General features: G+C 37.5%; 1 protein-coding gene across 3 annotated transcripts in view; it reads right to left on the reverse strand.

Annotated features, from left to right (window-relative positions):
• Positions 1 to 13,898, reverse strand: part of ankrd13b (ankyrin repeat domain 13B) — a 29,675-nt gene extending 15,777 nt beyond the window's left edge. For 2 of the 3 annotated variants that reach the window (XM_056271201.1, XM_056271202.1), the window contains exons 1-2: positions 13,492 to 13,898; positions 475 to 610 (exon numbers count right to left, since the gene is read on the reverse strand). In XM_056271201.1, the coding sequence (XP_056127176.1) occupies positions 475 to 610; positions 13,492 to 13,599 (244 nt within the window). In that variant the 5' untranslated portion in view covers positions 13,600 to 13,898. The remainder of the gene's footprint in view (positions 1 to 474; positions 611 to 13,491) is intronic. The other variant, XM_056271200.1, reaches the window with a different exon arrangement.
• Positions 13,899 to 14,728: the final 830 nt, after the last annotated feature.

Here is a 14,728-nt window from a genome sequence, read left to right on the forward strand (position 1 = left end):
AGTTATCGGCCATTACTACCTTTCAAAAGTTTGAGGTTGGTAAGACTTTATTAATGTTTTCAAAAAAAGCGCTCACCAAGGCTGCAATTATTTGATTTAAAAAAGTAATATTGTGAAATATTATTGCCAATTAAAATATTCTATTCTATTTTAAAATGTAATTTATTCCTGTGATCAAAGCTGAATGTGCAGTATCGTTACTCATATGCTGAGCTGATTTCATAGTATTATCAATGTTAAAAAATGTTGTGCTGCTTAATATTTTTGTTTAAACTGTGATAAAAAAATGTCAGGATTATTTGATGAATAGAAAGTCTTTTGATCAATTTAAAGCATAATTTTTTTAAATAAAATTATTAATTTCTTTCAACAACAAAAAAAATCTAACCAACCCCAAACTTTTGAACGGTAGTGTAAATAATTATCAGCTTATCATATTGGCCAGAAAGTGGCTGGAGTTTCTTGCTGTATTACCTGTCCAGCAATTCCTGTTTTCTTTGCTGACATCAGCTCCATGCTGGACTAACAGACGGGCGCAGTCTAAATGACCCAGTGTCACGGCCAGGTGCAAAGGAGTCCGACCCCGTGGGTCCAACACTTCTAAATCAACCTTTAAGACATAGAGAGATATTTGTTTTATTGACCACTTCATGCAGTAAAATATTTGACAAACACAATTTTATGTTTCTGCCCTAAAACAGAGATCTGTCAGAGCTGTGGCCTGGTGGTTGACGCATGTTCTCCAGAGATGCAGAGTTTTTGTGCTAAAATACAGGTTTGAATAAGACATTGTGTCCCAACCAATTCCCCCTGTTTTTTCTACTGTTCTATTAGGCCATATAGAGGCCTAAACAGTTTAGAGCAATTTTGCTTTTTCTATTTTTATGTTCATCACTGTACCTCATCAAAGTTGTTACTCCAGTAGTAACGGCGGAAGGTCTGGACTCCATAGCAGCTTTCATTGGCCAAGGACCCCCCAGAGTTCATCTGACTGACTTGTAAAGCAACCAATCACAGTTTGTTTTGTTCAGAGTCATGTTTAGGGGGGTGAAAATGTAACGTCAATATCCCTACAATAACAGACCGGCGTGTAATACTTTTGAAAACCCAGCCTTTAGTTGATCCCGATAAGCGCACATTGTCGCAGTTGTAAACATGAATGGGACACCCTTCGGTCTTGTGAACCTGACGGCTTTCTTCTTCCATGAGGGGTTTTGATGTCACAATGGGGTTTTTTTTCAGGCGGACCATTAAAAAAACGTGACACACACATCTCCCGAAAATCCTGTAGGATTTATCCAATCAGATGACGACTTCAAAACTTCTGAAGTGTTTCCAATTTTGTGTGCCATATGCATCAGACATTCAGCCAACTGTCTGTGGGCGTGAAGGCTGACGCTGCGTCCCAATTTGCCTACTTATACTATGGAACCCTAGCCTCGCGATCTTCTTCTGAGTCCACACTTTCGTGACGTAATGTCGCCTTGACTGTCGGGTAGAAGTCTGCTGCGGAGCTTGTGGGCTCAGTAAGTGCACATCGAGGGTGCATATCGGCCACAAAGCACCCGTGAGCACCCTTCTGAAACCTAAAATGACAAATGGGACACCCTTCGGTCTTGTGAACTTAACGGACAAAGCGCACACGGCGGGTGTCCATCTCATATTAATGCATAATGATGGATCTTTATAAAAGTTCACATTGTTGTTGCAGATGAAATAACACGGATAACATTAAATAAATATTTTTTATCAGGTTAAAAGTTGATTATTGGTCACTCAAACCCCTTGATCTAAACCACTCCACCTAACCGTCAGTCGCGTATTATCTGCCATGTTGTAGTTTTTTTTTGTTTGTTTTTTACACTTTTTATTCGTGTTTGTAGTTTTTAACCAAATCTCCCAAAGCAAGATGGGTTGTGGGCAATATCAACTGTTACAATGTGCATGGATACACACTTCGAAAATCTACCGGAAATAGTAGACCATCTCTGGCATACTCTTTTCAAACATACTGCTTTGGGACAAAATTAATCTTATCTTACACACTATTTAGGATGGATAGTATCACATTGGGACGCAGGGTGACACTAATCCAGTAGTGCTGGCTTCTGGATTCCAACATTCACCTTTCTTCTGAGGAACACAAAAAAAGATACATTTAAACAATGTCTCTTAAGGTCCAGTGTTGTTTAGTATCTCATTGACTTTCAAAATATCTTGGTTTGCGTTCCGCTGAAGAAAGAAATGAGGGTGAGTAAAAGATGACATCATTTTCATTTTTGTGTGAACTATCCTTTTAACTGCAGTGTGATAATCTTGAGAAAGCCTTCAGAAAGAAGGAAAGAAAGCACCATTCTGGCCACCTGCTACGCAGAAAGAATAACAGGTAAAAGGAAAAGATGGCAGAAGTGAAAGAGAGCTATGGAAAAGAGAAGTGACAGGCGATAATTAAGGCATCACACTTGAACATGACACAGACCGCGGTCACATGCCACGGTGAGAAATACTTCTACACTCAAACTGAGATCCGTGCTAAGCACACTGTGAAAACCAGCAGCGTGCCATACTGTTTTCTCCAGCTTCTCATCTGTCTCTCGGCCCCTTCCGAGCCAGTCAACTCTGTAATCAACAGTCTCGAGAGTTTCAAAAGAGTTTATGATTCTCTTATGGGAGGCTCATTTATAATAAGATCATCACTCACTGTCATCCGAACGCCAACACAATCATTCCGTTCACCTCCACGCGCTACCAAACATTTCAGTATATATGCTTGTGTTTATAGATGCAGGATGACCCATTAATCATTATTTGATGAGTTGGTCGGCTGTGGTCGTGTCCATATTTATAAGCGTACTCTCTGAGAGCAAGGGCATGACAGGCAGTGCATGGTGATGAGTCGTGAATGTGGACCAGAAATGAGAGTTAGGACAGCTTTATTTAGAGACTTATATGTGAGCCATGTTTGCTGTTTTTAATGAAGCATTTTGATTGGCCGTGTGGTAATGGAAACATATTATTACCCGAGGGCTTAACTTGTGCTACGAGAGCTGCTTTGGAGTTCTGTAAATTAACTCAGTGCAGGTGTGTGTATTCATGTGTGTTCGTTTTCGTGTCTGTGTGTGTGTCATTATTTATCCATAGTTAGTGGTGCTAGGATATGGCTATCACAGATTGCTCTTGAAAAAAACCTAACTAACCCTAAGTATTAAACTTCAGCACGTAGCACGTCTAACTTTTCTGAGAGTTCAGACTGATTTTCCCCAGTGAGAGACAAACAAATAGGCAAAAATACCATAGATTTTCAATGCATTGAAGAAGGAACCCGAGCCATATCTAGAGACCAGAATATCAAAGCGATGGGCTCTTTTAACTTAGGCCAGTAAAGAACCACCACAGCAACTACCTAGCAACAGGCTAACATCCAGTTGTTTAGATCTTTTACTGTAGTGTGTCAGTAGGAAATATCAGCTTACATTTACAAGCATTCCTATTGCCATTAATTGTAATAATCCAGTGATATTTTTGTATGCACAATGAGTCTGACAACAGCCGCTATGATCCACACGGAGATCTGATCTCACCATCACAGAGTCCATCTGGGATTACATGAAGAAACAGAAAAAAACGATACAGACTAAATCCAGAAGAACTGAGGCAACGTCTCCAAGACACTTGAAGAAATCTACCGCTACAGGATTGTGAGAAGTTTTAGGTAGGCTACTTGTGTAAAAATGCTGTAAAGTCAGGATGCTTTCAAAAATAATGCCATAAATAGATTTTATTTATCAATAAACTTCTATAAACTAAATCAAATCAATATTTGGTGTGACCACCCTTTACCGTTTAAAAAAGCACTTGCTCACTCTATACACTTGGACATCATTTTTCAGGTAGCTTTGCAGGAAGGTTTCTTTAAGTGTCTTGGAGACGTTGCCGCAGTTCTTCTGGATTTAGTGTCAGTTTTTTTCTGTTTCTTCATGTAATACAAGATGGACTCAATGATATCCATGTGGATCATACAGGCAGCTGTAAAACTTCTTGTGCATACAAAAATTTCACTGATTACAATTAATGGCAAAATAAATGTTTGTAAATGTAAACTGATATGTCCTACTGGCACGCTACAGCAAAATAACTTTCTTAAACCTGTTTTTCTTTAATGAAAATACTAACGTGCCTAAGACTTTTGCACAGACGAGCGGTCACAAGGAGAATCGCACCAAGATGTAAACAGGGGATAGATGTTGGCATCCAAAAAGATGTTTATTACAAGCAGATGTGCTAAATGTGAAAATGGTTAAGATAAATAAAATAGGTTATCAATAAAAAAGCAATCTAAAAACTAGAACTGTTATGTACTAAAACAGTAGAAACTCTCCGCTTCATCTATTGAGGACAAAGGCTGCATTCGAAATCGCATACTTCCCTATAGTAGGTGCAAACTTACAGTATGTGACACCAAAACTCAGGCAAATAAAACAATAAAACAGTAGGCAAAAAGTACCCGGATGACCTACTTCTTCCAACGAGATTCTGAAGATTCTGACGATGGACACTTTACTATCCCATAAAGCCACGGGAGAGGATTTATGAATGGCAGTGAAGCGACGTAACTGAACCTGGTAGGTTACATGATAATGACAACATGGCGAATGTAGTACGTCCAGATTACATTCATACTACATACATTCATACTAGGCCTATATATAACATACTTTTTAGTGGTCATGAAGTAATTGCTTATTCAAAATAGGTGCCTACTCAAGAGGGTGTGCGATTTCGGACGCAGCCAGAGTTTCAGTGCGTTCAAGCAGCACTACAATAACCTTGTTTAAATTCCCTCAAAAATCATGGTCCGTCCTCCAATCCACTAGTGACGGCTGCCTTAACTACACATTTTCCCGCTTACTAATTGGAGTGTACCATTTAAAAAAAATGTTTTAACTCTTGCCTCACCATGTTTATAAATAAATACACGAGATGATTAAGAACAAGAGTTAAAACAAATCAATAAATTCAATAAATAGGATGGATAAAACCAACACATACATTTGCACAAACGTTTCCATAATAGCGAAAATGAGTGCTCCCCTACAGTTCGCACTCTCTTTAAGGCCACACCCACTCAGGAAATATAAAACAGTATAAAACCCCACGTAACTATTAAAAAATGCATAGGAACAGTGAGGACAAAGTAAAAACAGTGATATTGTGGTCTCTACATCACAATATATATATAAAGTCACAATCATGTTATTGTTATTGTCACAGAAAACTCCTGTGTGTCCGACACTCTGCTCCATAATTAGCCGGCCCCTTTCGCAAAATCATGACGGCACTCAACAGCAACAACTGAGGCCCGGCGGCCCCTTGAGGGCCTCTACCTAGAAAAACAGCAGCCTGGTCCCCAGTGCGAGATGCTAAGAGAAAAGGGTGTGGATGGGTGGTGGGGGTGGGGGTTGCTATGGTAACCCTGGATGAGGAGTACGGATCGGAGATGCAGGACAAGGAGGGAAAACTGCAGTTTTAAGTGAATGATGGCTCTCACATCCTTCCTGTGGGGATCTCCAATCAACCCTGACACTAAAGATGGCTCAGATGACTGACAGAGAGAAGGAGATAACTATCAGGACAGGAGGTGTACATGCTTTAGCCAGTGAGGGAGTGTATGAGATTGATAACTGGTTCTGAAAGCTTCAGGGAGAGACGGAGGGAAACATGTTACTCGCTAAGACAGATTAGCAGCTGTGAGAGGAGAAGGGTTCAGGAAACATCAGTTGTTACAGACTGGCCTTCTGGTGACCTGAAATGCAGCTATATATCCCTCTGAGACACGCTAGACAAGACAACACACACACAATAACACAAACACAGACAGTCCCTTATCTCATCTCATCACACAGCCACAAACAAATACAGACAACCACGCTGAATGTCTCTTGTCATGTGTTCCACCAACTTCCACCTAAACGCCATAGTTAATGGTGTTAAAATGGTGTTAAAAGTTAAGAATTTGAACAAACCTCTAACACTATTCAATTTTGTCTCCTAACTCATCCAATATCAGTTGTGCTATTTAAATAACTATGCAGGTTTTTGTTTTTTTACGGACAATAAAATGGGGATGAACTCCAGCAGACTTTATAAGAGCCACATCTAGGGACCTGAATATACACTTAGGAGGTTCTTTCTTCTTCCTAACCACATACACTACAAACCACTAATAAAACTTTACTTCTCCTAGCAACACTCTGGCAACCACCTTAGCATGATTTCAAATTTTCAATTCAAAGAACTGAATTTTCTTCCAATGTTACATATACTGTATATATTTTATATACTGTATATATTTTACTATTATATATATATATATATATATATATATATATATATATATATATATATATATATATATATATATAAAACTGTATTATTTTGGTGGAAACTATGGTTACCATGCTAAGTCTTTGTAAGGTTTCTTGAGCAGTGAGGGTCAGCCATACGGAATAATAACAATAATAGCTGAATCCTACCTGAAACACCTACACATTACAGTTCTCCTGTTCTGACCGAAACTCATCTATCCCACCTACACTGCCTCTCACTGACAGCCCTGTAACAAGCACACTTGCCTGCTGACATGCATGCACTGCATCAGACACAAGTGCGCTAACTCAAATTCATGTTAATTACTAATCCTTCTCCGCCACATTGAAATAGACAGTATTACATCATCTAGGGCCTGTCCTCACATTTTAGTATAGATGCTCTTCCTCATAACTGTCCATCTCTTCTTCCACACTCTCTCGCTCTCTCTCAGCCTGCTGGAGACTGCATTATTGATAGTGATCTCTGGCTGGTGCATCTGCTCTTGCACTCTTTCTGCCTTGGCTAATGTTCTCTGGCAGCTACTTAAACCAACATCAATCTTTCATTGGACGTCCAAACTGTGTATGTGGGAGGCAGGCAGAAGAAAATCATATGTGTGTGTGTGTGTGTGTGTGTGTATGTGCAAATCGCAGCATGCAATGGATTCTGCTGAAGGCTTTGCACAGGCTCTCTTGTGTGACCGTGTGCATAAAAATGTGCATACATGCATAGATGTACACACACACAATCTGTTCTGCACATAAATGGAATCATGTGCTTCAGCGCTTTCACTTAAATGAGCATTTGTTTGAAGACAGACAAGGCAGAACGACATCAACGCACAGAAGCACTTAAAGGCTGTGATGTGCCAGAAGAATGAAATGAATTGCATAGACAAGGATGCAACCCAGGAGAGAAGTGAAAAAGAACATACAAATTCTTTAAATAAGTCTAGGCAGACATATTGTGAGGAAGGAAAAGGGAGGGAGAAATATGGGCCCTTGTTCGACTTTTTATGCACTATTGTGTCAGGAGGTTGACACACACACACACACACACACACACACCCACGGTGTGGTTTGTATTCTGGAGATTAGCATCCAGGGCTCGGGCTATAAGGGCTGAAGCGACCGTCTCATAGTGTGGGAGGTAGAAACCAATGGAGCTTGCACCAAAACACAATCATTGGTACAGCCATTACTTTTTAACTAAATGTCATGGGAAAGAATACAGTAGAAATGTCACAATGGGACAAGAAGGGTTGTGTAAAAGCTCCATTTCACACTCAAAACATTCGGATATGCCCAGTTTAGCATCCATTTTGGATATCCAAGCATTCTGATTGTCCCGGTGATGACATGTCTTTTGCTTTATTCCGGGAAATGCCACAGAGCTGGTGGGTTGAGATAAGAGGAATTGTGAGGTCATATAGTGAAACTTTTTATATTATATTTGTATATTATATTTGAAGAATATTTCAACTGCTTTTGTCCATAATGAAAGCCAATGGGGTCCAAAACCACACTGGCTTTCGTTGTATGGACAAAAGCTTTTTTCCAAAATTTATTTTGTAAGAAAGTCATACAGGTTTGCAGTATTTATTCATACTTTGAATTAGCTTTTATGGTAACACTTTATAATAACTGCATGCTATTAATCATTAGTTAAGCATTAGTAAACAGTTAATTCATAATTTATAAAGCATTATAGACATTAATAAGCAGTTTATAAATACAGCTATAAATGCTTTATTCTTGATTCATAAGCATATCTATAATGTGTTTAATAATTGTATTTTCATACTTTATTAATGATCAATTTATCATTTGTAAATGAAGTATAGCATAATTTACAAACCAGTTATTTAGGAGTTGTCATTGATTCATAAGATCACTTATAAAGTGTAGTAAGTAGTAAGTTCAGGTATAAAGCATTTAGTAGTGGTCAGTTAACTATTTTTGTGAGCTCATATAAAGTGAGGACTATTTATGCCTTGTAAAGCATTTACAAAAGAGATTTAAAGGCTCATTTATCTTCTAAACAGACAAAGGAAACAAACACAACAGTGATACAGAACATAGAAATATTCAACTGAGCCGTTAAATCTCCTTTGTAAATGTTTTACAAGGCATAAATAGTCCTCACTTTAGATGAGCTCACAAAAATAGTTAACTGACCACTACTAAATGCTTTATACCTGAATTTACTATTTACTTACACTTTATAAGTGATCTTATGAATCAATGACAACTCCTAAACTGGTTTGTAAATAATGCTATACATAATTTACAAATGATAAATTGATCATTAATAAAGTATAAAAATACAATTATTTAACACATTATAGATATGCTTTTAAATCAAGAATAATGCATTTATAGCTGTATTTATAAACTGCTTATTAATGTCTATTAATGCTTTATAAATTATGAATTAACTGTTTACTAATGCTTAACTGATTAATACCGTGCAGTTATAAAGTGTTACCGCTTTTGGTTTTATGTTTTAATTTAATTTAAGTATTAGTAATTTTTCTTTTGTAATTTTTATAGTATTTTTCAATCGTTTTCTAAACATCCTTTTAGTACTTCAGCTTAAATTTATTTTAGTTCAGTTAGCTGCAAAGGCAACATTTCTCCTTTTCATTTTTAAAATTGTTTTTTTTTTAAAAATCTATTGCTTATATTTTATTTCAGCTTTATTTCAATTAACAAATTTAATACAGTAGTTGTAGTTTTTGTTTTAGCTAACAATAACACTGGGAGCATGAAGGGCTGTATGAGTGTGAATGTGTATATGTGGATAAATGTATACATGTGGTAATGTTATATGAATGTTATATTTATTATATTTGTGCATTTTAACTGTACATATGTTTCAGTACTTTTATGGGCCCCAGGAAGACTAGCAACCACATTGTGGAAGCTAATGGGGATCCAAATAAATAAATAAATAAATAAATAAATAAAAGGGTAATATGAGGGCGAGTAAAAGCTGACAGAATTCTAAACTTTTTGAGGAACCAATAACCATCCCTTTAAAAGTAAAATACTGACGCACTTAAGTACACTATATGGTTTGAGGTTATGTTTGCATATCCAAATTAGAATAGGGGAATGTTTACTGGAAAAACAAACATATGTAAATCACAGAGATGAGTAGTGCTGATGATAGAGCCTTGTAGTATTCTCTAGCAGACAAATCCAGCACAGTTCAGACGCCTACTCGGGTCATAAAAAAGAGTGAATAGTGAAAAGGTGATTCACTATTATCTAATCAGTAACTACTATGGGGACTACTAAGAACTACATGTTCATAATTAATGTAAATAATGCATAATGTACAATCCAACTCAAGTATTACCAGATCCTTCAGAAGGAATTACTAATTATTTGGAACGGTGTTTTAAAGGGAAAAGTGACAACTCTCTAGTAATGGCAATAAAAGTCATTGTAAACTTTTGAGGTTTTTGTAAGGTTTTGGATAGTAATTGCTTTTGAACGATGTAGCAATACTTGAGTCATTACTTGTGGGTTACCATGATCTTCACTTTAGAATACTGATCCAAATGGCCAGTAATTCCTTTAGAAGGATTTGGTAAGTCATGACTAAAGCCTTACAAAAACCTCAAAAGCTTATAATGACTTCAGTCATTAAAAGGGAGTTATTATGCTTTTCACTTTAGAACACTGATCCAAGTAATAGGCAATTTATTTAGAAGGACTTGAGTAATTACTATAGGTAACTATAATCTTTATTTTAGAATTTATTATACATTGTGCATTACTCTCATTAATTATGAACAGAGGTGGGAGGTGAAAAAAGTAGATACTGATTAGATAATAGTGAATTAACTCTACTACTTACTAATTTGTTATTGCTAAATGCTATATCAGATATGATATGTACAATAATTCATGTTCACTTTCAATTGTACAGTGAGTTTAATTTATTTACAAGTCATGTTTAACGTGATAGTTTTATCCTTAAAATCTACTATATACAATATATTGTAAGATACATAAATCTGCTTTAACTGTTCTTGTGCCTTCATGGTCTGGTGGTAAAACTTTTGTTAAGCATGTCTGGGTTCTAATCTGCCCTTGTATAGTTTTTAAATTCAGGACACGTTTGTGTGCATTTTGTTCTGTGATTTAACTGGAGCAAACAGAGAGTTTCCGCAACGGTGTTAAGCTGCTTTGAAACAATCTGCATTGTATAAAACGCTAAATTGACTTAAACGATAGATTGAAACGCTCATCTGTGTGAAGACTGATAACAGCGGCAACGGACACTCAGTATGATTTCAAAAACACCAGATCACCTCTTATTTAACAAATGAACGAAATGAATATTCTGCTGGAGATTTTCATTTGTATTAGGTATCCGTGCCGCTAAAAGTGGTGGGGCCAGTATAGTCTCTGACAAAAAGTGGGGACATCTGTCCCACCCTCAAATTACACCTATAGAATGTTAATATTGCGTTACACATTTGTTTTTGCATGGTTATTAATAAATGACAGAACAGCATTCTAAAGTGTTACCAAAGCTTCTCATAAGTTAACCAAATCGCACTCAACACTCGTCCTCTGAGACAACGCTCTGTAGCAATTAGTGTCGGGTTACGGGTGGAGTGCAGGAGGGCCGAGGGTTGAAGAAGAGAGGTAGTATATCAAACGAGAAAACTGAACAGATGTGTGGACAATGGCAAATGTGCTGAGGGCCCCGTGTTGTTGCGTATTTGCTGAGGCACTGCTGACTTCACTCAGAAGAATATAAAACTATATGCAATTTCTCTGATTTTTGGACTAGGCTAGGCTCTGTAAATGCATCAGCCGACAGTGCTCTTCTCTCTGGTTTCCTCATTCAATCACCCACTCTATCCATTCTCCATTCACTCTTTCTCAATTTCCTGCCGCTCTCCTCCAAGCTGTCATCTGTCCACTTCCTCCCCCGTGACTGTTTTATGGCACCGTCAAAGCATACTGCAAATTGAGCTTCTTTTCCCCTTGGTAACTTCTTTTTCCTCCTCCACCACCTGATCTCTTTGCTATTCACGTCCTTTCGCTCTCCTCCATCCTAATAGCTTGTTTCCCCTCTTTGTTCTTTCACTGACACCTAACATCTAGCCCATAATCCTGTGTGCTGGTGCAGCAACTTTTCCCCTTGTCAGGGTGGCTACGTGCCCCATTCACTGGAGAGGAACAATCGAGACAGCATTGACCTCCCTTTGCGCCTCGTGCCGTCCCTGGAGGGACTCGGTTTGACTCATTGAGCCCACCATGCCAAACGTGGCTAGATTATGCTGTCAGCGGCCTGTAAATCATCTAAACTGAAAGTGCTTTATATCGCAGTGATCATGAAGAGGGTTAGGGGTCTGAATTATTACCGTCAGCCTGAGTCATAAAAACCGGTACAGGAACAAGATGGCTGGTATTGGAGTGAGTTACAGTTTGTTTGGGGTTTGGAAAGATGGAATTGTGAATGGCTGCTGTAACTGAGATGGATGACCATGCTCAAATGAGTTATAGTTATTTACTCATTAGACAGAGAGTTAAACCAGAATAGTGAAAGTCTGATGAAGAGCATACACACTCTTAAAAATAAAGTTTTTTTATTGGCAACTATGTTCCATGAAGAACCTTTAACATTCAACATTCTTTTTTGTTTATGGTGGGAAAAGTTTCTTTAGATTATTAATGTTCTTCACATACTAGGAAAAAAGGTTCTTTTAAAAACTGCTGACTGAAAGTTTCTTCTATGGCATCACAATGAAAACTTTTGGAACCTTTATTTAGATGCCTTGATACAACCTGAAGTGGACAATCAGCTCTGCAATCTCAATTAAACTTCTGTTTGTTACAGAAAAATGCATTCTGATTTTCATTGGCCTCTTCCAATGCATTCTAATGTGTCTCTTTAACTTTATAATATAGCTTGACATGTTACCCCAAACAAATTGTGTATTATTTAATGAATCTATTGTATAATATTAAATATTTTATTTTATATTTTAACTGGAATAAATTTAAATAGCAATGTTTTAATAGATTTAGTTTCTTTTTTCACCTATTTTGCAGTTTTACCATTATTTGTCTGTTGATCTATTTGTATTTTTCTCTCTCTCGAATAGATTAAAGATGAATGCCACACACCGATTTATGGACTATGTCTACAAATCAGTGGATTAATGTTGCATTAAAGTTGTGATGTAACTGAAGAAGCGCCAGATCTTTTCCTCCATATTGTAATGTATACATAAATGGATTATCAACAAAGAAAAAAAAGTAGGACAGGAACTTGGTTCAATAAGGCAGATCTAAATGCGAGCTTGCAGTCTACTGGAAGAGGCGGACAGGCAGACTAAATGATTGGAGAAGTCAAGCAGAGAGAAGTCTGTCATTTGACTGAAAGTTATGACATTCTGATTAAAGATTAAGAGGTCAAAACAACTGTAAAAATAAACATGCGTGGATGAATCATTCACAAGATCAATAACATGCATTTAGAAAATACATAGGGTGAATTTTCATTTCATGCTTATTTAACTCTTTTGAAGATGGTTGATCATAAAGCACATCAAACACACCCTCTCCAGACACACCATCTATCCTCAGGAACTGTGAGTTCCGATCTGTAAGCATTATTCACCCACAGCCTTTATGCAATGACACTTTATTGTGCAGCATCTCTGTGTTTAAAAAGCATCTCAGATCGAAATACAATTCAACTGCATTTCTGATCACGTTTCCACATTAAATGGACAGACGCGTAACATGAGAAGGTTTGGAGAATAGGGACTGTGTCGAAACTATGCGTTCGAACGTTACAATACGCCCAAAAATGCGGTCTATCTATAGGCAACTCAATAGGTTTGAAGACACAGCCAGGGTGTGAGGTTTTTGACATTCATTTCTGTTTGTAGTTGGCATATCAGCAAACCACCCTATATAAATGGACGTATGTATAATGGATCAGAAAACAAAGAAAAATCACTTTTTCGCCGTTGCATCAAAGATTACAAGCCGAATGAAGTACCAGAATCAGTTTCCCTATCAAACGGGCCGTTCCTCACAGCATCATCCGCCGCGATACAGGAACGCGGAAACGAACGCATCTTACCTGCTCGCGCGCTGAGAGCTCTTTCTCCAGCTGCCGGTGTTTGTTATGCCACACCAGATAATGCAGGTGGTAGCGACTCTTCTCCGGAGTTTTTCTGGCAGAAATCATCCTCAGTGCATAGTTCGCTGCTGCTCTCTCTCCCGTTCCGTTTCCCTGCTTTTGTGCGATATCAGTTACTTTTGTAAAGGGCGCGTGCTATATTATTATTGCTGAGACGACCGATAAGGGCATTTCTCTCCCTTTTCGTATCCAGCATCCCTTTTTGCATAGTAGCTTGGCATTCAATGTCTCTATGTTGAAAGGCAATTTAAAGCTAACGCGTGTGTAATAATGCTCTCCGCTGTTCTCCCCACTCCTCCTAGTCTGTCTGTTCTCCCTCTCCTCTCTCGCTCAAACGCGCGCGCGCACACACACGCTCGCTCGCGGAGGCTGAGGCAGGGCTCTCGAAAGCGACTCGCACCGACAGTCTATGAGCCATTGAACTTCAGTGTGTGTGATTCTGTCATACATGCTGATGCTGCTCACTGCGCCATGGGAGAGGATATAGAGAGAACATCTCATGCTGCCATCTGTTTAAATACTGTATTTCTTAATAAATATATCATAGATACAATATAATTTATTAACAGAATCAGAACATAAATTCAATTCTAGATTAGAATTATATTCTATACAGAATGGAACATATAGGCTAATATAACGAAACAATTATTGTGCTGATTTTATCATGTTTTAATTGTTCTGTCAAATGTTTTAATAATCTGTTTTAATTATTCTGTGATATGTCCCATGATGACTGCCATAGAATCAAACTGAGTTTTGTTCAACTTTGATTTTAATATTTCTATAGGCCTGTACTTAAAATAAAATAAAATATTTATTTTCTATTGTGCTAATATTATTAATATCTATTGATAATAATATCTAAACGTACACCTTGATAGGCTATATCATCCACCCATCTAGAGGACTGTACATTAGCAATATAAGCCATATAGCTAAAACTGCAAAATGACCAAATATTCAAGTTTATTGAATAATATTATTAATTTGCTTTCTCACATAAAACATGATCACAATACATAAACATGTCAGTGTTGCTGCCGTGGAAACCCTAAAGCAACTATGGATTCATATTAGCCTATATAAAATTCCAAATGAAGTCAAAGTAACGTTAAAATATACATGAAACAAAGTCAAATCAAAAAGATATATGCATAGCCTTGGTTTACTTTTT

The sequence above is a fragment of the Rhinichthys klamathensis genome, unplaced genomic scaffold, assembly GCF_029890125.1.
Source record: "Rhinichthys klamathensis goyatoka isolate OS25496 unplaced genomic scaffold, OSU_Roscu_1.1 h1tg000311l_1, whole genome shotgun sequence".
NCBI classification, from domain to species: Eukaryota; Metazoa; Chordata; class Actinopteri; order Cypriniformes; family Leuciscidae; genus Rhinichthys; species Rhinichthys klamathensis.